Source organism: Takifugu rubripes, chromosome 13 (assembly GCF_901000725.2).
Source record: "Takifugu rubripes chromosome 13, fTakRub1.2, whole genome shotgun sequence".
Lineage (NCBI taxonomy): Eukaryota > Metazoa > Chordata > Actinopteri > Tetraodontiformes > Tetraodontidae > Takifugu > Takifugu rubripes.
This window is the reverse complement of record NC_042297.1, coordinates 1-24,766: the sequence shown is the minus strand read 5'-3', so window position 1 is coordinate 24,766 and position 24,766 is coordinate 1. Positions and strand designations below refer to the sequence as shown.

Here is a 24,766-nt window from a genome sequence, read left to right as displayed (position 1 = left end):
GGATGGATGGTGGGTGGATGGATGGATGGATGGATGGATGACGGGTGGGTGGAGGATGGATGGATGGGATGGATGGATGGATGGGTGGGTGGGTGGGTGGATGGATGAGGATGGATGGATGGATGGATGACGGGTGGTGGATGTGTGATGGATGGATGGATGGATGATGGGTGGGTGGATGGATGGATGATGGATGGGATGGATGGATGGATGACCGGCGTGGGTGGGTGGATGGAGGATGGATGATGGGTGGGTGATGGATGGATGACGGGTGGGTGGATGGACTGGATGACGGGTGGATGGATGGGGGACGGACGGCACGGACAGATAGACAGACAGGACAGACAGACAGACAGACAGATAGATAGATAGATAGACAGACAGATAGATAGATAGATAGATAGAAGACAGAACAGACAGATAGATAGACAGATAGATAGACAGACAGGAAGACAGATAGATAGACAGATAGATAGATAGATAGATAGATAGACAGACAGACAGACAGATAGATAGACAGATAGATAGATAGATAGACAGATAGACAGATAGATAGACAGATAGATAGATAGACAGACAGACAGACAGACAGATAGATAGATAGACAGACAGACAGACAGACAGACAGATAGATAGATAGACAGATAGACAGGACCGATAGACAGACAGACAGACAGGACAGACAGACGACAGACAGATAGACAGACAGATAGATAGACAGACAGACAGAAGAACAGACAGACAGACAGACAGATAGACAGACAGATAGATAGACAGACAGATAGACAGACAGATAGATAGACAGATAGATAGACAGATAGATAGATAGAGAGTTTCACTGGTTTTGGTCATGTCCATAAAAGTCAACATACCAAGACAGGAAGTTCTTAAATACTTCCTGTCTTGGTATGCTGCTGGTTTGTTTCTCTTGTGTTAATATAGGATAAATCTCATATGGGGGCACCCAGCTGAATCATCCTCCCATGCGTTGGGGGGAGAGTCGCGTTTGTCCCGCAGAAGCATCGTTTTGTGCGGGTTCGTGCGGGTCTCGATGCTCGGAGATGTTGCAGCGTCGCTTCCGCCCTCAGTTCGATGCTCCTCACGCGCACGCTGTGCTCACTTTTGCTCCTCCTCAAAAAAAAAAGAAAAAAAAAGAGAGAAACTTTTCGACTTTACACGGAAATCGAAGCGTTATTTTAAAGATTGGTGCTGTCGTGACGTGAAAGAAGGAAAGTGGGTCGGCAGACTCTGGTCCGACGGGCTGTCGGAAATGTCAACTGTCCACCTGAAAGGAAGAAGTTAGTTTGCGTGGAGAGACGGACGACAAGGAGTGGTTATAACGCGCACATAACGGATCCACCATGGGCGACGTGAGTACTGGGGTCCGTCTCTGGCACTGTTGCACCGGGCTCGGGCACATTTGGGCATCCGGGTTGTCTGGTGGTTTGACTCGGGGAGGTTCTGGAAGTTCCGAGCTGTTGGGCCTGTTGATGAGAGTCCTTCCACATACGTCAGCGTTATTACACCCGAGTCATCCGAACTCCCGGAAGTGGGTAAAGAGGCTGCTGCTGCCCCTCAGAGAGGCTGCAGGGGTAACTGGACCCACATGCGGGGCCAGAATTTGCCCCTTAATCATCATCCTATCATCATCATCATGTCCGTGTTCTCTTATTCAAGATGCTATACGACCCTTAAATGACATGATGTTTTTCTGAAGAGGCTGATGCTGGAACCAACATGTACTGACACAAACTACTGACCACCCAGTAACTACTGAACCCACCAGTAACTACTGACCCACCCAGTAACTACTGATCCACTCAGTAACTACTGACCAACTCAGTACTACTGACCAACTCAGTAACTACTGAACCACCCAGTAACTACTTGAACCACCCAGTAACTACTGATCCACTCAGTAACTACTGAACCACTCAGTAACTACTGATCCACTCAGTAACTACTGAACCAACCCAGTAACTACTGAACCACCCCAGTAACTACTGAAACCACCCAGTAACTAATGATCACTCAGTAACTACTGAACCACTCAGTAACTACTGAACCACCCAGCTACTAGACCAACTCAGTAATACTGAGCAACGCAGTAACTACTAACAACTCAATAAACTACTGAACCACTCAGTAACTACTGAACCACTCGTAACTACTGAACCACCCAGTAACTACTGACCAACTCAGAACTACTGAACCACCCAGTAACTACTGAACAACTCAGTAAATACTGAGCAACTCAATAAACTACTGACCAACTCAGTAACTACTGACCAACTCAGTAACTACTGAACCACTCAGTAACTACTGAACCACTCAGTAACTACTGAACCACTCAGTACTATATACAGTACTAATACTAAAAATGTTTCTGCTTTGAGGGGAAGTCAAGTGAGTAAAAAAAGGAAAGTAAGGTAGAATTTAACTCCTATACAGGAAGGTTGCTGCAAACATGTTCAGCATGTGAGAGTAAATGTGAAGTAAATTAACCTACCTATCTATCTACTATCTATCTACTCTACTAATCTTACTATCTATCTATCCATCTATCGATCTATCCATCCATCCATCATCATCCACCCATCCATCATCATCCATCCATCTATCTATCCATCCATCCATCCATCATCCACCCACCCATCCATCATCATCCATCCATCCATCCATACATCATCCACCCCCCATCCATCATCATCCATCCATCCATCCATACATCATCCACCCACCCATCCATCATCATCCATCCACCCATTATCCATCCATCCATCCATCATCTATCCTCATCCATCCATCCACCCATCATCCATCCATCCATCCATCCACCCACCCATCATCCACCCATCATCCATCCATCCATCCATCCATCCATCATCTATCCACTCATCCATCCATCCATCCATCCACCCATCCACCCCATCCATCCACCCATCATCCATCCATCCATCCACCCACTCATCCACCCACCCATCCATCCACCCATCATCCACCATCCATCCACCATCCATCCACCCATCATCCATCCATCCACCCATCATCCACCCATCCATCCACCCATCATCCACCCATCCATCCACCCATTATCCATCCATCCATCCATCATCTATCCACTCATCCATCCATCCACCCATCATCCATCCATCCATCCATCATCCACCCATCATCCATCCATCCATCCATCCATCCATCCATCCATCCATCCATCATCTATCCACTCATCCATCCATCCATCCATCCATCCATCCATCCACTCATCCACCCATCATCCACCCCCATTCATCCACCCATCATCCATCCATCCATCCATCCATCCATCCATCCATCCATCCATCCATCCACCATCCACCCACCCATCCATCCATCCATCCACCCATCATCCATCCATCCATCCACCCATCATCCACCCACCCATCCATCCACCATCCATCCACCCATCCATCCACCCATCATCCCCACCCTCATCATCCACCCACCCATCCATCCATCCACCCATCATCCACCCATCATCCATCCATCCCATCCATCCACCCATCATCCATCCATCCATCCCCATCATCCATCCATCCATCCATCCATCCATCCATCCATCCCATCATCCACCCATCATCCATCCATCCATCCATCCATCCATCCATAACTCATCCTCCATCACCATCCATCCTCCTTTGTTTTAATCGTTTCAGGGCACCAAAGAAGATGCAGCTGACTGTAAGAAGCCACGTTTCTTGGACAAGGCTGGGTGGGTGAAGAAGGACACCGGACGACTGTTGCCGAGCTACAAGGACCGTACATCCACTTGGAGAGAACAGAAGTTGTCATTTTTTGAAAACGAGGTACAGACGTGACGTATTATTCTGACACTCACAAAGTTTGATGTGTGTTTTTATTTTAGACATTCGAACTGTTAACGTGTCTGTAATAGTCTTTGGTCCATGGGGTCAGATTGTGGAGAACAACCACCAGCTAGCCCATCATTAACTGCATGAGCGGCCTCCATTAAGCATTTTTAATGAGAATTATCACGTTAGCATTTTATTTGTGACACTTGTAACACTGGCCAACCACAGTATGTCTAGGGGGATGAAGGCCAAGGCCAGTCCAGGCACTGAGGTGTTTTGGTGTGTTCAATCAGGGCTCGAGTTACCGTCAGTTACCGTCAGTTACCGTCAGTTACCGTCAGTTACCGTGAGTTACCGTGAGTTACCGTGAGTTACCTGTGTGCCTTCACCAAACGTAGCCAATGTTTCCCCATATATTCGCTACAACTTGGATTTAACTTATGGATTTATGGGTTGAAATGACGTCAACTTTGGTTCCAGGACCTGAACAAACTGCTTGGAGAGGCTTAACCTTGAAAACTATGATCAGTGTCATGAAATCAAGAGCTCGTTGAGGAAGAAGCACAGACTGATCCTGATTCCTCACCGAAGGCTGGAAATAAGGTTAGTCCACACTGACCTACCGCCCTAACTAGTATTACTACCAGTAACAACAACAGGTAACAATAATATTAGTAATAACCCTCTTAATAATGCTAACAACACTACTAATAATAATGAAAATAACAACATTAACACTACTGCTATTACTAATAACTCCAACACTACTACTAATAATGATAACACAACAACAACACTACTGCTATTACTAATAACAACAACACTACTACTAATAACGATAATAACAACAACACACTACTGCTATTACTAATAACTCCAACACTACTACTAATAATGATAATAACAAACACTACTGCTATTACTAACAAACTCTAACACTACTACTAATAATGATAATAAACAACACTACTGCTAGTACTAACAACTCCAACACTACTACTAATAATGATAATAACAACACTACTGCTATTACTAACAACTCCAACACTACTACTAATATGATAATAAACAACACTACTGCTATTACTAACAACTCCAACACTACGACTAATAATGATAATAACAACACTACTGCTATTACTAAACAACTCCAACACTAACGACTAATAATGATAATAACAAACACTACTGCTATTACTAACAACTCCAACACTACTACTAATAATGATAATAACAACACTACTGCTATTACTAAACCACTCCAACCACTACTACTAATAATGATAACAACAACACTACTGCTATTACTAACAACTCTAACACTACTACTAATAATGATAATAACACACTCAACTACTGCTATTACTAACAACTCCAACACTACTACTAATAATGATAATACCACACTACTACTGCTATTACTAACAACTCCAACACTACTACTAATAATGATAATAACAACACTACTGCTATTACTAAACAACTCAACATAGCTACTAATAATGATAATAACAACACTACTGCTGTTACTAACAACTCCAACCACACTACTACTAATGATAATAACAACACTACTGCTATGACTAACATCTCCAACACTACTAATAATAATGATAATTACAACCACTACTGCTATGACTAACATCTCCAACACTACTACTAATAATGATAATTACAACACTACTGCTATTACTAACAACTCCAACACTACTAATAATAATGATAATTACAAACACTACTACTGCTATTACTAACAACTCTAACACTACTAATAATATAATGATAATACCACACTACTGCTCTGACTAACATCCCAACACTACTAATAATAATGATAATTACAACAACTACTGCTATTAATAACAACTCTAACACTACTAATAATAATGATAATAACAACACTACTGCTATGATAACATCTCCAACACTACTATAATAATGATAATAACACACTACTGCTATTACTAACAACTCCAACACTACTAATACTAATGATAATTACAACCACCTACTGCTATGACTAACATCTCCAACATTACTACTAATAATTGGTAATAACAACATTAACACTACTGCTATTACTAACATCTCCAACACTACTACTAATAATGATAATAACAACAACACTACTACTAATAATGATAATAACAAACACTACTGCTATGACTAACATCTCCAAACACTACTAATAATAATGATAATAACAACAACACTACTACTAATAATGATATATAACACAAACACTACTACTAATAATGATAATAACAACAAACACTACTACTAATAATGATAATAACAACAACACTTCTACTACTACTACTAATAATGGTTATAAACCACACTACCACTAGTAGAGCAGTAATAGCACTGGACAGTAGGTACAGTCGTAGAAGTGTTTGATACTACATCACTCATCAATCAAACAAGGCTAATATGCCGTAGCATACTAGCAGTGATGTATTAAATGATCCATCCCATAAATACACGGAGACCAGCAGATAGAAAGGGAGCTGTGGTGCATTCGTATCTTCCTGTGTCCAGTTTCTGTGACACATGCTATTTTAGCTAACCCCAAATGTTTAATAATGAGACGCAGCAAAGCTCCTCCTCCACCTCCAGCTGTTCCTCAATGCTGGTTCTAACTTTCCGCTCACCAACCCACCAAACCTACTCGGTTCTGCTTCCCCTGGAGCAGCAATGGGAGGATCTGATCCCATCTCTGGAAACACCCCTCTGCGTGACTTCCTTAGCATCAAATCCTCCTGAGTTTAAATGAGCTTACAGCCAATTCAATTCAAGTTAGTCTTCCTTTGTTTTACTGGGTTGTTGTTTTCATTTGCTATATAAGCTAGCAGGAATCCCAGTATCTGCTAGTGAAGCTGCTTTGCTAAGAGACCGAACTTGTACGCTGGAAGTCAAACCAGACCCAGTTCTTTCTGATCCGGGATCAGTCTGTCGGCGTGCAGTCCCTTTATGGCTGAGCACCAGAACCACCAAGCACAGTGGACGGCACCGCCCACACCAGGCTGCCAGAACATCTGGAGCATGAAGGAAGGACCCACGTCTACCCATAGACACACGTTCTGGTTCCTGTAGTGGAGCCACCTCCTTCTGGTCCTGGCGTTGGGAGTGTCCGTGATGAGGATGAAAGGTTCAATGGTGTCACCTACATCTCTCCAGCCTCCCTGGAGTCCTGCTGGCTTTCAGAATCCTCACTTTCCTTTAACACTCATTATTGGTGGAGGTGGTTTTATTTCTGTTCAGAGCCCAACTCAGGCCTGCGTCCCGGTATTTAAGGCTCAGGTTCACACCAACTCTGCCAGACCGTTTAAGCTTCATGTCCTGGTTCCCCCGGGCCCCGCCTGTTCGGCCCCAGAGCTGGTCAACCTTTGTTTCTGTTGGAGCCCCCTCAGTCTGCTCCCGCCTGGTTCCTCTCTTCCTGGTCCCGGGTCTATTTTGCCTGCATTTTCTTTTTGAAGAAAGGGTTAAAACCTGTGGGAACGTGTGGGTGATGATCATTTTTGGGGGACTTCCTCCCATGTTGCTGTGAACTGACCTCTGTTCATTAAAGCCTGGTGCCAGTACCGGTGCTCGTGCCCAGTACCGGTGCTCAGTGCCCAGTACCGGTGCTCAGTGCCCAGTACCGGTGCTCAGTGCCCAGTACCGATGCTCAGTGCCCAGTACCGGTGCTCGGTGCTCGGTGCCCAGTACCGGTGCTCGGTGTCCAGTACCGGTGCTCGGTGCCCAGTACCGATGCTCGGTGCCCAGTACCGGTGCTCGTTGCTCGGAGTGCCCAGTACCGGTGCTCGGTGCCCGGTGCCCACGGTGCTCGGTGCCCCCAGTACCGGTGCTCGGTGCCCAGTACCGGTGCTCGGTGCACCACGGTGCTCGGGTCCAGTACTGGTGCTCGGTGCCTAGCACCGGTGCTCCGGTCCAGTACCGGTGCTCGTGTCCAGTTACCCGGTGCTCGGTGCCCAGTACCGATGCTCAGTGCCCATTACCGGTGCTCGGTGCCCAGTACCGGTTGCTCAGTGCCCACGGTGCTCGGCTGCCCAGTACCGATGCTCTCAGTGCCCAGTACCGGTGCTCGGTGCCCAGTACGGTGCTCAGTGCCCCGGTGCTCGGTGCCCAGTTTACCGATGCTCAGTGCCCAGTACCGGTGCTCGGTGCCCAGTACCGGTGCTCAGTGCCCACGGTGCTCGGTGCCCAGTACGATGCTCAGTGCCCAGTACCCGTGCTCGGTGTCCAGTACCGGTGCTCAGTGCCACGGTGCTCGGTGCCCAGTACCGATGCTCTGGTGCCCAGTACCGGTGCTCGGTGTCCAGTACCGGTGCTCAGTGCCCAGTACCGGTGCTCGGTGCCCACGGTGCTTCGGTGTCCAGTACCGGTGCTCGGTTGCCCAGTACCGGTTTGCTCGGTGCCCACGGTGCTCGGTGCCCAGTAACCGGTGCTCGGTGCCCAGTACCGGTGCTCGGTGCCCACGGTGCTCGGTGTCCAGTACCGGTGCTCGGTGCCCCCACGGTGCTCGGTGTCCAGCACCGGTGCTCCGTGTCCAGTACCGGTGCTCGGTGTCCAGTACCGGTGCTCGGTGTCCAGCACCGGTGCTCGGTGCCCACGGTGCTCGGTGTCCCACGGTGCTCGGTTGTCCAGTACGGTGCTCAGTGCCCACGGTTGCTCGGTGTCCAGTACTGGTGCTCGGTGTCCAGTACCGGTGCGCGGTGCCCACGGTGCTCGGTGTTCCAGTACCGGTGCTCGTGCCCACGGTGCTCGGTGTCCCAGTACCGGTGCTCGGTTTGTCCAGCACCGGTGCTCGGTGCCCAGTACCGGTCCTCCGTCTTTACGTGCCGGTTTCTGTCCGGCAGGCTCATAACGTCAGGCTCCAAGCTCAGGACTGCTGAGGAAAAAGGAGGCCTGGATCAGAGCCCTGAGTGATGGCATCAACCGAGCAAAGAACAAAGTCTTTGATGAGGTATATATTTGCATATATTAGCTGTATAGTGACAACATTTAGGTCTCACAGGTTCGAAGGATAAACGCTTTTTTTCTTGTAAAACATCTCATCACTGTGTATTTGATTTCTGTCTCACTTATTTTCAACTGTAGTTTTTCTCCATCCCTTTTATTTAATACATTTAGTCACTAGTTGGGTGATAGAAACACCTTTCAAACGTACAGTCAAATCTAATGTTGCAAAACCAAATATTTGGCTCACATAAAGTATATTTTTGGGTCCAAAGAATGTGTTTTGAAAGTGACGGGTGTCGGCCCACAGACTCTCAGCAGGAGGGTCCCAGCCTTGTTTTCACCCACCAGTGCAAATAAATGGGGTTTTTGGACCGTCTGAGGGCAGTATAGAGTCCATGAGGTGGTGAATCCTCCAACGTTCAGCAGCCTCAGTCATATGGACACATGAAGGAACGATAAGGCTGGAGCGTCTCTACGTTCTGGAGCAGCTTTGTTAGGAATTCAAGCTGTAGGCACCTCTATGAGTGCTGACGGCTTCCTGTGTTGCTTCTGTTTTCAGGTAAAGGTTGATGACAGCTCTAATTTAGAACACGTTACACGAACAAGACCCAAAGGGAACCGCCAATCGGCGGCCCCCAACCAGGATACACATGAAAGAGGTATTTGATTGACTGGGAATGTCTCGACGCTCCACGTCGGAATGCTTTGTCTCCTAATGTTGGAATTCTTAGTTTTAACACAAAGCAGAATTCCTGAAAAATGCATCATCCCAATTTTTGTTATTAAAGTTACTAAAAGGACGTAGAGCACGTGTGGTCACCAGTGACTCTAGATCACTCTAGACTGGCCTCCTTCCTAAGACCAACAGGTCGGCTTTGACTCTACGCTATTGGCCAACAGCTCTTTGGCTCTGACCCGTTCCACTGAGGTGCTACGTCTCCAGACTGTTCAACATCTGGTTCTGTATATAGTCAGTAAAGGGCCCCCTAAATTGACCCCTAGGCTCCCCACGCTGGAGCTGGAGGCACCGTGATTCCATCCAAAGTCGTTCGATGATCATTAAGGTGCTAATGATTGATTAGCTAGATCTTGCGTCACCAGCCAGACGGAGGGCAAAGAGCATCTTTGTGTGTCCTTCCTTGGGTTTCTAATTGTGTTATTGTGTGTGTGTGTGTGTGTGTGTGTGTGGTGGTAGGTGGCTGGTATGCCGTCTTGATGCTCTAACTGTACCTGGATCTTGACCAAGAACATTCCCTCATGTCCAATGGCACCCAATCTGAAAACGGTAGCACCGAGGCGTCAGAGAAGCTCCCCAGGTGCCATGTTCCATGGCCAGGTCCAGAGAGACCCCAGAGAACCAGTCCCAGGACCAGCACTGATGACCTTCACACTGAGGCCAGTGGTGTGTCCTCAGAAAAAGGTCATCAAACCGCCGATGCCGCCATACTAAAGAACCAAAACCCCCCGCGCCTTGAAGTGGAAGCTGAAAAGGAAACTTGCCCAACAAAAAGGGTTGTAAAATCTTCTTAAATACTCGATTTATCCAAGTGTGATGTGGACAACGCCTTTTCCTTTCATCATTGGGACGTTGACATCATAAACTGCTTGAGTTGAGGGCAGATGGAGTTGTGTGGAAGTTGTTGAGGAGCCACAAACGACCAAACTACCAAGCACCTTCAATGCAGATTGGACACCTTCTGCTTTGGGTCACATGAACACCAGTCTGCTCAGTAGTTTGGACCCACGGTTGAACACCCGCGCAGCTGTCGTCTTTTGTCTTCTCAAACCTGACAACTCAACTGCCCTCGACCCAAAACACAAACTACCATGTTGTAACTCGGCACCCTAACGGACCGGCATCAAAGTGTGTCCTTACAGGCCCTGAATGTGCCTATTGCCTCCACCAAAAGAGGCCAAAACCATGTGTGGCATCTGGTGAAGGAGCTCCAGAGAAGACCAAGGTTGAACTACTGAGTACTGAGGATTGTGAGGATTCCAGGAAAAAGACAAGCCCACAAACGCCCCATTCCAGCCAGCTCAGAGCCAATGGGCTAGTGACAATTCCCAGCCTCCTATTCCTCCAACCCAAGACACAAAACCTTCCATTGGTGCCCGACCAAGTACCTGATGGGATGGGTGAAGGCTCCAAGAGTCCTGTCACAGGAGCCAGTACTCCAAGAGAGTTGTCTGAGGAGGGAGGTCAACAGCATGAGCAGGTCACCAGGACAGCAGCCAAAAAAGCCGCCTGGCCTCTGGTGGCCTCCCAAGAAGAAGCCGGAGAAGCTGGGAGAACCTGGTGCACAAGACGGTTTGGACAAGCCAGACCCTGCTTCATAACCCCAGGCAGCCTCAGACATCTCAGACGGTCTTGGTGACGCGGAAAGAGCCGCCTCCCAAGAATCAAATCCCCTCAGTCCTGGTGTCTTGGGTGGTGTCGCTGGACGATGACCTCAGCGCACCCAACTGTGCTTTGGATGAGGAGCACCGAGCTAAAGCTGAAAGAAACAGTCTGGTGGACAGTGGGGCAACACTCTGCTGATGATGACAGCGAACGGCTCCAGGAGTGGAGGGACACCCTGGCATGTCCACGGCAGCATGAGAGGAAGCCATGCTGGTCTGGATGCCATGGGACTCCAGCGAGGAGGACCTTCCCTCCCTCTGTTACTCCGGACATTAGCTGGAACACGGGCCTCAAGACAGAAGATCCCTGCCAGAGTCCAAGAGCAGATCCACGAGGCAAGATCTCAACAAAGTCAGCTTCCTTTGGAATCTAATGTCTGACTGTGCAGTTGGGTTTGAGCAGCAGGTGGGGGCCATGGCCGCCAAGGACGGCCCCCGTGCCACGATGTCAGGAAACTCCAGGCAAGAATATATTTCTGGAAATCCAGAAGACCACAGAACTTTTGAACAAGCTCCACAGGGAGGGGCGGGGTGATGCTGGGGGAGACTTAGCTGGGAGCCTGCTGGACAAAGCCATGGAGAAGCTGCAGAAGGCTGAACGGGTTATCAGGGAGGCCAGAAGCTGAAGTCTGCAGCAGCAACCAAGAGGAAGAGCTGGTGAAGGAGCTGTTCCAGCGGGGGCGGCGGATCAGCGGGGCTCAGCGGGGCTCCGGATCAGCCACACTCGTCTTTTTGCTTGTTTGCTACCCTAAAATGTCAGATGTTATTCCACGTTTCAGCCGCAGAAAGTGAAGGAAGTAAACGGTTAAAATAGTTAAAGCTAAAATGATTAACACCTATTTAACGAGCCTCACTCTCCCAACAACTAACCTGCTAACCCTTTCCATGGGGTTCCTCCTCACCTCCAGCTGGCCCGGGGCTCCAGGGGGGTCATGGAAGTTCTGACAACAACCTGTTGGCTCCGTTTGAATCGCGTATCTTCATATGATCTCATCTGAATGGAATCGTGATGTTCCCAGCACCACTATAGACCTGGTCGGCTGTTCCCAACACAGGAGGAGGTCCCTCAGGGGGATCGGACCTCCCAGTCAGAGCTCTGGCCCTGGAGGAAGCTCGGTTCTTCTCCAGGAAACAGCTGAATGTCCGTTGTGCTTGTTAGCTTTTTCCCAGCAGCTATTTTCCTTTTGTTTCCCGGAGCTGTGAGGCAGCAGAGCGCTTCCTGAGGTGCCGGTTCCTTCATCTCATCACCGAAGCTGGTGGCCATCAGGAAGGGAAGCCTGGTGTTCTGATTCAGGACCAGCCTGGAGAAACTCTTTCCACACCAGGCTCCTCCTGGCCCGAAACAGCCTCACACCATCTACACACTCGCTGAACTTTGGAAGTGACGCTTCGCTCGTTAGGAATGGCCTTTTGATCATGTTTGGAGCCGTGACCCCACCAGGGGACGGACGGACGCCCGTCCTGGACCTGGACTCCATTTGTGCTTTTCTATGTGCCTACATAATGTCATGACGTGCTCCTCGGGTGTGTCTCCCAGCTTTGTGGTTACTGTGGCAGGTTTGTGTAACCAGAGAAGCTCACGATGAAACGTTCACATTAAAGGACCATGAACACACACACACACACACACACTCTTTCAGCATCAATACTCTATGGAACTCTGTACACTGTTGCCCATAAAGGTGGAATAAAGTCTTGTAGGTCCTCTTGTGAGCAGCTTCCATGGTCCTCTGATCATTTCTATGCAGCACAGGCGACAGGAACGTCTGGTTTCATACTGTATGCAGGGACGTCCAGCCTGGGGGAGCTGGGTCTACTGTCGCCCCCCCAGCTGGAGGAGCTGGGGGACCTGGGTCTACTGTTGCCCCCCCAGCTGGAGGACCTGGAGGAGCAGGGTCTACTGTCACCCCCAGCTGGAAGACCTGGGTCTACTGTCGCCCCCCCAGCTGGAGGAGCTGGGGGACCTGGGTCTACTGTCGCCCCCCCAGCTGGAGGACCTGTAGGAGCTGGGTCTACTGTCGCCCCCCCAGCTGGAGGAGCTGGGGGACCTGGGTCTACTGTCGCCCCCCCAGCTGGAGGAGCTGGGGCTACTGTCGCCCCCCCCAGCTGGAGGAGCTGGGGGACCTGGGTCTACTGTCGCCCCCCCCAGCTGGAGGAGCGTTTTAATCCAACCCCTCCACCGGATGGTCGGCTGTGGAGCAACAGCTGATGCTGAGGATCATCTTCATCTTCATGGAGGCTCCTCTGGTTTCAGGCTGAGTGACGCGTCTAAATAAATGCGCGTCGGTGACCGCAGCACAGCCGTCGGTGCTTCTGCTTCCGCTTTTGTCCTACGTCCGTCGTCCCCATGTCTGTGGAGAACACGTTCTCGGAGCTTCGTGGATCCGAAGGTTTGCTGACCGAACCTTTATAAAGTGTTTAAAATATCACGTATCTAACGCTTAGCTAAGCGATTCCGCTAGCTAGCATGCTAACTAGCATCTGTGTTGCTACTCGCCAACGTTGTGTTTCGGTGTTTTAACCCTTAAAGGAGGAGGAAAGGTTTGATTTGTGGATGATTTCAGGCACCATGAGGGCAGCGTGTCCGCTCCACGGCTGTAGGCGGGTTTACCCGGACAGGAGCGCCCTGGACGCCCACATCGCGGAGCACGACAGCCCGGCTCAGTCCGTCCCCGGTCAGAGCTCCGAGTCTCCGCCGCGGCTCCTGCGAGCTGTTCAGGCTGGAGTATCAGAACAGACCCGCTAAGACCGGATGTATATTCACACTGCAGACCCACATATTAGCTGCCCTTTAGCCCCGCTAGCCTGTGATTAGCCTGCTTCTGGTTGTGCTAGCGTGGAGCTGATGCTAACAAGCGTGTGTTGTTACATGTTGTGTCCAGGGAAAGTGCTGCTGTGCTCCACAGCCGGCTGCAGCGGCTCCTTCCCCAACATGAAGAAGCTGATGGAGCACATGAGGCAGCATCACAAGCCCAACATTTACTTCCTGTGAGTTCTGTTCTCCTCACGTTTGGACCCTAAACGCGCCGCCACCTCAGCAAATGTTCTGCTTCTAGCTGCGAGAGCTGCCGCACCAAGCTGAGGTCTTACCGGGGCCTCCTCACGCACCTGCACACCTGCTCCAAAGTGCCACAGGCAAAGCAAAGGTGGCCGACGCCGCGCCGCCGTTGGCCAGCAGCAGCCCGAACCCGACAGCCGGCGCCACCAGCCAGAACCCGCCAGCGCTGGATTCCACGTCCCAAACCCAGGCGCCAGGTTCCGCCAGCTCCGTCTCTCAGCCCAACTATGCTGCTGCTCCTCCACATGTTCCCACCGTCCTGGACCTTCAGCCGGAACAGCAGGAACTCCAGAAGACACCTCCCGATGTGCCCCCACCTGCCGGCTCTGGAGCAGCAACGGACCCTCCTGATGGCCCCCTGCAGACCCAGGGACCCAGCAGAGGTCCAGCCTTGGCTCCCAAGTCCCCCTCCGGGTCCTTGGCTGTTTGGAAGAAGACTCAAGGTGAGAATCCAACCCTGGTGGCGCCTGCTCGGCTCGCTGGAGCCTGGACCCCTGAACCTGTGGCACCTCTTCATGCCGGGCCGGACCGGCCCAGGAAGGAAATAAGAGCCGAGATACGAGATGTTATAGATGTTTTATAACATTCCAGCTCTGTTTAGATCAGCCATGCTGCACTGGAGCCCAGCGGAACAACCTGGAGCTGACCGAGTCCAGACCAGGTCTTTAACGTCCTGTCCTGTCCCCCGTAGGTTCCAGCCTGAGTGGAAAGGTCCTGTGGGAGCACAGCAAAGGCCGCTACGTGTGCGTGCAGTGTGGCCACCTGGCCAGCAACCGAGCGCAGATGACGCAGCACGCTAGCACTCACGGCAGAGCAGCAGAGGATGCTGGGAATCCTGCCCCCAACGCGTCGTAGTCTGGGGTCGTGGCTTTGGTGGACCAGGGTCCTCAGCTGGACCAGGGCGCTCAGCTGGACTCTTTGGCCCTGCTTCGCTTCGCTAACGAGGCGCTAGCGCTCACTGTGCTTATGGGGATGAATAAAGATCATTATTATCATTGTGTATTTGCTCATAACGTGCACGTGCTGCTGTTAGCATGTGCACGAACCTCTTACACATTACACACAGAAGGAGGATGAGGGAGTGAAATGGTCCGGAGCACAAGGTCAGGGTCAGAGGTCAGAGGTCGTCGGGGTCAGCAGCAGGGAGGTCGGATCAAAGAAGCTTTATTGGGCGCTGAAGAGTTTTTACAAGCACGTCTTCAACAACACTAGTTTAGTCAGCACAATATATACAGGAGCGACGGTCCGGCGAGTCCAGAGGGGGACAGAACCACATGCAGACGGAGGTGGACTAACGCTAGCAGAACCGGGCCGTCCTCTTCCTGCTCCAGACGCTCTGGAACGCTGACCCCCTCAAACATCAGCACGTTAATCATTTATTCCAAATGTCGGCAGGTTATTCAAGACAGAAGTAGGAAAGTGTTGCATAAAAACAAGGTTTTGACTGGCGGCCCGGCCCGGTCTGGCCTGGCCCGTCCGGTCCAGCTCCTCCAACCTTTGCTGCCACTTTAGAAAAACCTCTTCTGCTCCACTGCGTACAGCTTCCCTGCCGGAAGCTTCCGGAAGAATAAACTATTGCCTCTCTGCTCATGTTGCCCTGGAACAAGAAGAGACTGGGTTCAGCACCAGAACCAGGCTCCCAGGGACCCTGGGACCCGGGTCCCCGGGAGCCTGGTTCTGGTCACAGCTGAAGGTGTCAGGAGAGAACAAGTGTCTGCTTTACTTCTCTGCTTAGATGCCTCCAACAGTCCACCCAGGTGGGGTATACTGAAGCGTAGGGGGGGAGGCCTCCCGCCAGCCTGGGGGGGGCAGGAACCAGCATGAGTCCACAGGACGGGACCAGGAACCAGCATGAGTCCACGGGACGGGACCAGGTGCGAGGACACACCTGCTGCGTACTCACCCACAGTTGTTGACGGCCATCAGGTTGGACACCAGGACGAAGGGATACGTCAGCATGCTGGCGAAGAACTGGAAGAGAGCGCGAGCGGGTCAGAACCGGCCTGCCCCGGTCCAGAACCGGCCTGCCCGGTCCAGACGGGCTCTGAACACTTACCCCGGTCACAGCCTGGGAGCAGTTCCTGATTGCACCTGTGTGACTCATCTGCACAGAAGAGCAACAGCTGGTGTCAGCGTCCGTGCGGACAAACGCACCTTGGCGGCGGCGGCGGCGGGGGCGGGACCTACCGACTCGTCGATGGCGTACGTGTTGAGGAAGTGGGCCAGCAGGTTACAGATCCACAGAGAGAAGACGTCGCCGAGGAGGCGAGGGATCAGGCCGCTGCAGGAACGTGGACGAGACGGTTCTGAGAACATCCCTCACCGGAGGACACGCCTCCAGGTGTGTCCTCCGGTGAGGACACGCCTTCCTCCGGGTGGCGGCTCATGCACACGCCTAGAATGTGGAGTCAAGAGGGACCAACTTACGCGAAGAAGCCGAGGACGCCTTCTTCTCTGTAGACCGTGACGATGGAGTCCAACACGCCGCTGGCAGGAGAAGAGAAGGAGCTGAGGTGGAGGTGGAACTAGCTGCAGTAGCCATGCTAACACCGGAGGCCACGCCCCTCGTAAAGACCCCGCCCCTAGCGACGCCCCGCCCCTCCACGCTTTCTACCTCGAGGACGACAAGCAACATCAAAAACCATCGCGGCTGCACGTTCTTGAAGACGTTTCACCTCTCTCAGCCACAGTGTGGTGGGGGTCATGACCCCCATCATGAGGGGCGGAGCCACCAACCACCAGGTGACTGAGCTCCACAGGTGTTCACGGCTCCTGAAGAGCAAGAAGGAAGCCTCCCAACAGTCCGCTAGAACTGATGAAGGCTCCCTGGGAAACGTCCTCATGGAATCCACAACAGTCCAACTAGCAGGACTACCAGGACCTGGAGGTCCGAGAGCCCCCCAACAGTCCAAGCAGACTACCAGGACCTGGAGGACCGAGAGCCCCCCAACAGTCCAACTAGCAGGACTACCAGGACCTGGAGGTCCGAGAGCCCCCCAACAGTCCAACTAGCAGGACTACCAGGACCTGGAGGACCGAGAGCCCCCCAACAGTCCGACTAGCAGGACTACCAGGACCTGGAGGACCGAGAGCCCCCCAACAGTCCGACTAGCAGGACTACCAGGACCTGGAGGCCCAGAGCCCCCCAACAGTCCGACTAGCAGGACTACCAGGACCTGGAGGCCCGAGAGCCCCCCAACAGTCCGACTAGCAGGACTACCAGGAGCTGGAGGTCTGAGAGCCCCCCCAACAGTCCAACTAGCAGGACTACCAGGACCTGGAGGACCGAGAGCCCCCCAACAGTCCGACTAGCAGGACTACCAGGACCTGGAGGCCCGACAGCCCCCCAACAGTCCGACTAGCAGGACTACCAGGACCTGGAGGACCGAGAGCCCCCCAACAGATCAAAGGTGCATGACGCCACTTCAAAGTAACTCGAAACAGAACAGCAGTCTGGCCCCGCCCCCAATGGGTCTGTACGTAAAGTGGATCTGTGCTACGCTAACGTCGCTAATGGCTGAGCTAACTCCAAGTGTTGGGGGGTAAAGATATGTGAAGGGCATTAACCCCCCCATGGCGTCAGTGATTGGCTGGAACGTGTTCTGACATGTAGCCCCGCCCCCAGCGATAGTTAGCAGGAAATGTTTACCTGTATTTGGTTTCTCTTCCAATAAATTGGATCATGCAGCGTAAAGTTATGACTGTAAACAGAGTGAGGAAGCATTTCCTGGTTAGAGCTGCACGTTCACGCAGCAGCAGCGTGTAAAGACGGATCATCTGGGTCAGGAGTTCTGGGAGGTACCGTGAAAGGGGTGCGTGACGATGGTGGCACAGGAGCGAGCTAGCATCTCTCTGGTGGTCTGGAGGAACAGGAGATCAGAAGTTTACGGTTAGCAGCACATCAAAGAACGACACCTATAATGAGTCAACAGACAGAACTGACATGACAGAAACTAGCATTAGCAGCTGGGAGGCCCAGCCCAGCACCCCCCCTCCACACAGGTTCCTACTGAGCATGGAGGAGGCAGCACGCGTGCTAACGCCGGGAGGAGGCAGCACGCGTGCTAACTGGAGGAGGCAGCACGCGTGCTAACGGCGGAGGAGGCAGCACGCGTGCTAGCTGGAGGAGGCAGCACGCATGCTAACTGGAGGGATTCTCCCAGTTCTCCACCAGCTATGGATGCTACGATGCTACACTGATGTCCCACCTCGTTAACAACCTTCTGCAGGGAGCCGTCCGCAGCCTTCTGCTCACCTCCCAGGATCTGGACAGAAGACAGAAGCTCCAAAGGTGATGCTTTCATCCGTGCACGCTAGACTAGCCCAGCGTGTGCGAACTAGCTGCTACACGAAGCTAAAGTTAAGCAGAGGACTGCTGACCTGTGGTGATCCGCGTTCCTGGCACGTCTGGAAGAAACAGCAAGTCAACATTAGCTTAAACGCTGAGGAGCACGACAGATGTTCAAGCCTTTGATGTAAGGAAGCTAAAGGCTGAGAAATGTTTCACTCTGTTTGAGTTTAAATGTATGAAAGATGAAAGCTGAAAGATGAAAGGAGGTGGTGATGATGGTGATGCTGGTGGAACGCCTGCTATCGTTAGCACAACATCTGGATGCTGCCGACGCTCCTCCGGGAGGACCCAGAGCTGGGGCGGCAGCCTGCATGCTAGCTACGCTAACACCCTAGCCTGGCCCGTTTCCTGATGCAGCAGCTCCTCAGGGGTCCCCTGCAGGAGCAGCGGCGTGCACAGCGGCGTGCACAGCGGCGTGCACAGCGGCGTGCACAGCTTACCTGCACCACTCTGCCGTGCACCAGGGTGCCGATGGTGCCGGCACACAGCCGGGGCCCCAGCCCCTTGAAGAGGCCCACCTTCCCATCGATCCGGATGATGTGCTGGGCTGCACGAGAGGAAAATCACACTTTATCCTGTGGAAGTACACGTACGCGTGCACGTACGCGTGCACGTACACGGACAGAGTCACGGCTCCTCTGAACAGAACCGTGAACCGTCTCTCCGGACCCACCGTAAGCGAAGAGCCCCGGCAGCTGGTACACTTGTCTGCCGAACAGGTTGCGGCCAAGCGTGGGGGGCAGCGGCTCGTGTCCCACCTGTGGACAGCAGAGGACAGGTGAGGACAGCAGAGGACAGGTGAGGACAGCAGAGGACAGCAGAGGACAGGTGAGGACAGCAGAGGACAGGTGAGACGCGTGGCTCACTGACACCGGAGCCCAATGAAAGGACACGTGCACGTTCTGAGCACGAGACAAGAACGGGGCTGCGGACTGTCGGGTTGGATGTGGAACCACTGCGGGTCCTGGCACCTGAAGCAGGACCGCTACAACCAAGACCCGCCGGGGTCCGAGGACATGGGGGGGTCCGAGGACATGGGGGGGTCCGAGGACATGGGGGGGCATAGAGTCGGCCCCTTGGACGCCCCCTCTGGCACAGTCGCTTTACTTGGAGGCCTTCAGTAACCTTGGTAACGGAGGGGTTGTTCTCACCCCCTCTAAGGTGGCTGAGCCAGTTCAGGGGGGGTCAGGGATGTGGTGGTCCATCTCTGGTACCAGCTGACCCCCACACATCCCAGCAGCAGCTACAGCAGCAACAGCAGCAACAGCAGCTACAGCAGCAACAGCAGCTACAGCAGTAGCAGCTACAGCAGCAGCAGCTCCAGTAGCAGCTACAGCAGCAGCAGCTACAGCAGCTACAGCAGCAGCTACAGCAGTAGCAGCTACAGCAGCAGCAGCTCCAGTAGCAGCTACAGCAGCAGCAGCTACAGCAGCAACAGCAGCTACAGCAGCAGCTACAGCAGTAGCAGCTACAGCAGCAGCAGCTCCAGTAGCAGCTACAGCAGCAGCAGCTACAGCAGCTACAGCAGCAACAGCAGCTACAGCAGCAGCAGCTACAGCAGCAGCAGCTACAGTAGCAGCAGCTACAGTAGCAGCAGCTACAGCAGCAGCAGCTACAGCAGCTACAGTAGCAGCAGCAGCTACAGCAACTACAGTAGCAGCAGCAGCTACAGTAGCAGCAGTAGCAGCAGCAGTAGCAGCTACAGTAGCAGCAGCAGCAGCAGCTACAGCAGCAGCAGCTACAGCAGCAGCTACAGTAGCAGCAGCAGCTACAGTAGCAGCAGCAGCTACAGCAGCAGCAGCTACAGTAGCAGCAGCTACAGTAGCAGCAGCTACAGCAGCAGCAGCTACAGTAGCAGCAGCAGCTACAGCAGTAGCAGCAGCTACAGTAGCAGCAGCAGCTACAGTAGCAGCTACAGTATCAGCAGCAGCAGCTACAGTAGCAGCAGCAGCTACAGCATAGCAGCAGCTACAGTAGCAGTAGTAGCAGCAGTAGCTACAGTAGCAGCAGCAGCAGCAGTAGCAGCTACAGTATCAGCAGCAGCAGCTACAGTAGCAGCAGCAGCAGCTACAGTAGCAGCAGCAGCAGCTACAGTATCAGCAGCAGCAGCATCAGTAGCAGCTACAGTAGCAGCAGCAGCAGCTACAGTAGCAGCAGCAGCAGCTACAGTAGCAGCAGCAGTAGCAGCTACAGTAGCAGCAGCAGCAGCTACAGCAGCAGCAGTAGCAGCTACAGTATCAGCAGCAGCAGCTACAGTAGCAGCAGCAGCAGCTACAGTAGCAGCAGCAGCTACAGTAGCAGCAGCAGCAGTAGCAGCTACAGTAGCAGCAGCAGCAGCAGCTACAGTAGCAGCCGCAGGTCCTGGGACAAGGTGAGGCGGATGTGAGCTGTCCTCACTTCCGCCACAGACGCGGAAGGTCATCGGGACAACAGGAGGCGCAATAAAAGGCTCCGTCCGTCGGTGATTTAACGCAACGGTCCAATTCTGGACGCAGCGAAGCGGCCAGAACCGCGCAACACTGCCAATAAATGACCAATAAATGACCAATAAATGACCAAAGAGTCCGGTAGTTCCGTCACTTCTGGTTATACGGAGCCTGTTAGAGCCCAGCAAAGTGCGACCGGACCGCTTTAGGAAGGCGGCTTGGGCCAGAACCGGTGGTCTCTTACCTGGATCAGGACCTTGATGTACATGAGCGGGTGGGACAGAACCGTGAGTCCTGATCCTAGCAACACCTGAACACACGTGTCCGCCATTTTTGGAGAGCGAAGCGAGGCAGGAAGTCCCGCTCCGGCTGGTCACGTGACCTTATTCCAGGTGGTTGGGCGGTGTCGCCCCCTGGTGGCCACGGCGGGTATTGACGTTTGAACAGATTAAGACAGCCATTCTTCTTTAGATTATACACTTCATTTAAAAGTCCTGCAATGTAAGCAAATAATGTTCCTACTTTGGGGGTCGAGCGTGACCTCTGGGGGCTGCAGCAGCTACAGGATGCAGATGCAAAGCTTCTTTCACCTGCTCCTTTAAGGAGGGTTCTCCTCATCAATACAGAGGTGTGTGTGTGTGTGTGGAGAGAGTGTGTGTGTGTGTGTGTGTGTGAGAGAGAGTGTGTGTGTGTGTGTGTGTGAGTGTGTGAGAGAGAGTGTGTGTGTGTGTGTGCATCTGTGTGTGGTGTGCGTGTGGTGTGTGTGTGTGTGAGTGTGCGTCTGTGTGTGTGAGTGTGCGTGTGTGTGTGTGTGAGTGTGTGTGTGCGTGTGTGAGTGTGTGGGGGGGGGTTAGCTGAGTTTCATCATTGCACTAAACATTAAGCCAACATCACTGCAGTGTGTGTGGTGTGTGTGGTGTGTGAGTGTGTGGTGTCTGTGTGTGTCTGTGTGTGTGTGTGCGTGTGTGTGTGCGTGTGTGGGGGGGGTTAGGTGAGTTTCATCATTGCACTAAACATTAAGCCAACATCACTGCAGTGTGTCTGTGTGTGTGAGTGTGTGTGTGCTCTTGTGCAAACTTGCAGCAATGATGGTCTTAGGAAACGGCAGCTGTGTGTGAGAGATAATGTGTGTAACCTGCCACAAGACTCAAGGACGCTCTATCTATCTATCTGTCTATCTATCTATCTATCTATCTATCTATCTATCTATCTATCTATCTATCTGTCTGTCTGTCTGTCTGTCTGTCTGTCTGTCTGTCTGTCTGTCTGTCTGTCTGTCTGTCTGTCTATCTATCTATCTATCTATCTATCTATCTATCTATCTATCTATCTATCTATCCACCCACCCACCCACCCACCCATCCATCCATCCATCCATCCATCCATCCATCCATCCATCATCCATCCATCATCATAGCGTGTGTCTCCTGGCCTTTATGCTTCTGAACCAGCTGGGACTCAGACCAGGATGGGAGCTCAGGGTCCCTGCTCCTGTTCTGAGCCCTTCAGAGGCTCCAGGAGCCGTGCGGTTCCTTTGGGCCGTGTCGGTGACCCTCTGGAGGGCCGTGCCGGTGACCCTCTGGGGGGCCGTGTCGGTGACCCTCTGGGGGGACGTGTCGGTGACCCTCTGGGGGGACGTGTCGGTGACCCTCCGGGGGGACGTGTCGGTGACCCTCCGGAGGGCCGTGCCGGTGACGCTCTGGAGGGACGTGCCGGTGACCCTCTGGAGGGCCGTGTCGGTGACCCTCCGGGGGGACGTGTCGGTGACCCTCCGGGGGGCCGTGCCGGTGACCCTCCGGGGGCCGTGCCGGTGACCCTCCGGAGGGCCGTGCCGGTGACCCTCCGGGGGGACGTGTTGTTGACTGCTGTGCTGCTGCTGAACCACAGACAAATCCAGTATGTTGAGAGGCTCTCGATAGAGCAGGACACCACCGGTCTGTGATTGTTCTGGAGCTCTCAGGAAGGGGGGTCCCGTCCCTGCTGGGCCTCCGCGGTCTTCGTGCCCCAGCTCAGGCCTACTCCAAGTGGACCCCAGGAGGCAGAAGTCTGCCACCCTCTCCACACAGCCCCCCCTCCTTGGTCAGGAGCACGTTCTTCTTGCACCACCTCCATCTTCTCCTGGTGCAGGCGTGCTAACACTTTGCTAGTGTTAGCTACTGTTAGCTTTAGTTCCTCTAATATTTAGGGTTATTCTGTACTATGATTTTCTAATGTGTCCTCAGCCTTGGCAGGTGGACACAGAAGACATTTCATGCTGGATGAAGGCAGAAAACGTCTTTTTGCTTCAACAGTGGACCACCTAGATCCCTCAGACGTAGCTGTTCAATGTTCTACTTCTTCTATGTTCTACTCTGCTTCTGAGAACACTTCAGACAAGAAGAACGTAAAGACTGTGCAAGAGTCACTTTTATTTCAAGCTTTTTGCTGTTCTGCAGGTTTTCATATGACCCCAGAAGGGACGTGTGGAACCTCTGTCCAGGCTTGGTTCTCTGTAGAGGAGCCACACAGCAACATTAGAGGACGACCCGTGGACTCGTGGCGTGCACCTGTGGTCACTTACAGCACTTGTAGAGGGTGTTGAGCCGGGCGATGTCATACTGACTCATCTGCTTGGCAGTGCCGAAGGAAACATTGGCGTTGGGGATGGGGACCATGGTGGGCTGGCCGTTCTTGGAGAAGGCGTATCTAGGGTTGGGAGGACAGGGTTGGACACAACTGTGAGATTCCAAACCTGCCAACACGTCTCGAGAGGCTGGAGTGACCTTGTGTCCCACCTGTGGTACTGCATGACAGAGTTGTAGTCGTAAGGAGTGCCCTGGTTGAGGGTGGCGATCTTCCTGAAGTTGTGTTCCATCCCTACAACACATGTGTGGACGTGGACACCGTTGAGTGTTCCCAGAGTGCAGGGACCTGCAGACCTTCAGAATCTCTGATGAATATTATCTGCTTGTTGTTTGACTGTGGGGGGGAGCACTAATATGCTTGGACCTAACGATCACGTGGCCCCTGGAAGTCAAGGGGTCTGTCCCCAGCTCTGAGGGGTCCCACAGGGCTGGACAGGAGCTGGAAAAGCACAGTCCTCTTACCAGACTGGACGTTGTTTAGCAGCACACGGATGTGGTTGTCTCGGTCAGAGCGGGTCTGTTCATGGTTGAAGCCCAGAGCGTGGAGCAGCTCGTGCTGGACCGTGCCGTGGTAGAGGCACCCGCTACGGGCTAGAGACAGCACCTGCTTACCTCCCCTGCGTCCAACGTAGGACCAGCAGCTGGACAGGAAAGGACACCACTCAGGAATGGAGACGGGCCTGGTTCGGCTGGTGGGGCGGTGGTTCTTACCCGTCCCGAGACTCAATGCTCAGCCAGTCTCGGTCGGTGCTTCTGCTGGGTCTGAAGCGGATGCAGGAAAAGGAGGAGAAGGATTCCAGACCACGGGTGATGATGGACTTTTCACGGGAGGCTGGCAAAGGGACACCACAGAACATTGAGCTTCTCTGAGCATGCAGCTTCTCTCCTGGACTCAGAGGGAGGGGGCATTGGTGGAGGAGGTCCGGTCTCTCACTCACAGAAGTGGCTGGCGATGTAATAGGGGATATAGACCTTCCCATCGGTCCACTTTCCCCACTTGCAGCCGGAGCTGGTGCAGGGGTCGGCGTTCTTCTCTGCTCCATCGTCAACAACGATGTCTCCTTCAATCAGGTTGGGATTCTCTTTGAGGA

At 52.5% G+C, this 24,766-nt stretch overlaps 2 protein-coding genes and 1 pseudogene across 2 annotated transcripts; 1 reads left to right on the top strand and 2 right to left on the bottom strand.

Annotated features, from left to right (window-relative positions):
* The first annotated feature begins 13,424 nt into the window (after positions 1-13,424).
* LOC101070330 (zinc finger protein 414) lies at positions 13,425-15,271 on the top strand. The gene is made up of 5 exons (XM_003978770.3): positions 13,425-13,606; positions 13,781-13,891; positions 14,099-14,204; positions 14,273-14,717; positions 14,966-15,271. Exons 1-5 carry the CDS (start codon positions 13,564-13,566, stop codon positions 14,975-14,977), a joined length of 717 nt encoding a protein of 238 aa, XP_003978819.3. The 5' UTR covers positions 13,425-13,563; the 3' UTR covers positions 14,978-15,271.
* Positions 15,272-15,767: 496 nt separating this feature from the next.
* On the bottom strand, positions 15,768-21,446 carry LOC115252151 (mitochondrial carrier homolog 2-like; annotated as a pseudogene).
* Positions 21,447-23,439: 1,993 nt separating this feature from the next.
* LOC115251925 (high choriolytic enzyme 1-like) lies at positions 23,440-24,709 on the bottom strand (the record flags this gene model as incomplete). The annotated part of the gene is made up of 6 exons (XM_029845732.1): positions 23,440-23,540; positions 23,612-23,736; positions 23,826-23,907; positions 24,138-24,316; positions 24,387-24,507; positions 24,614-24,709. Coding segments are annotated over 6 exons (605 nt in total), but the record flags the coding sequence as incomplete, so codon positions are not given.
* Positions 24,710-24,766: the final 57 nt, after the last annotated feature.

What these genes read in the sequence shown, in the direction of transcription:
- LOC101070330 (XM_003978770.3), top strand. Translation starts at nt 13,564, where the DNA reads ATGTCTGTGGAGAACACGTTCTCGGAGCTTCGTGGATCCGAAG. An exon ending in CCCGGCTCAGTCCGTCCCCG is followed by an intron (nt 13,892 to 14,098) that starts GTCAGAGCTCCG and finishes TGTTGTGTCCAG; the next exon opens with GGAAAGTGCTGCTGTGCTCC. An exon ending in AAGCCCAACATTTACTTCCT is followed by an intron (nt 14,205 to 14,272) that starts GTGAGTTCTGTT and finishes TTCTGCTTCTAG; the next exon opens with CTGCGAGAGCTGCCGCACCA.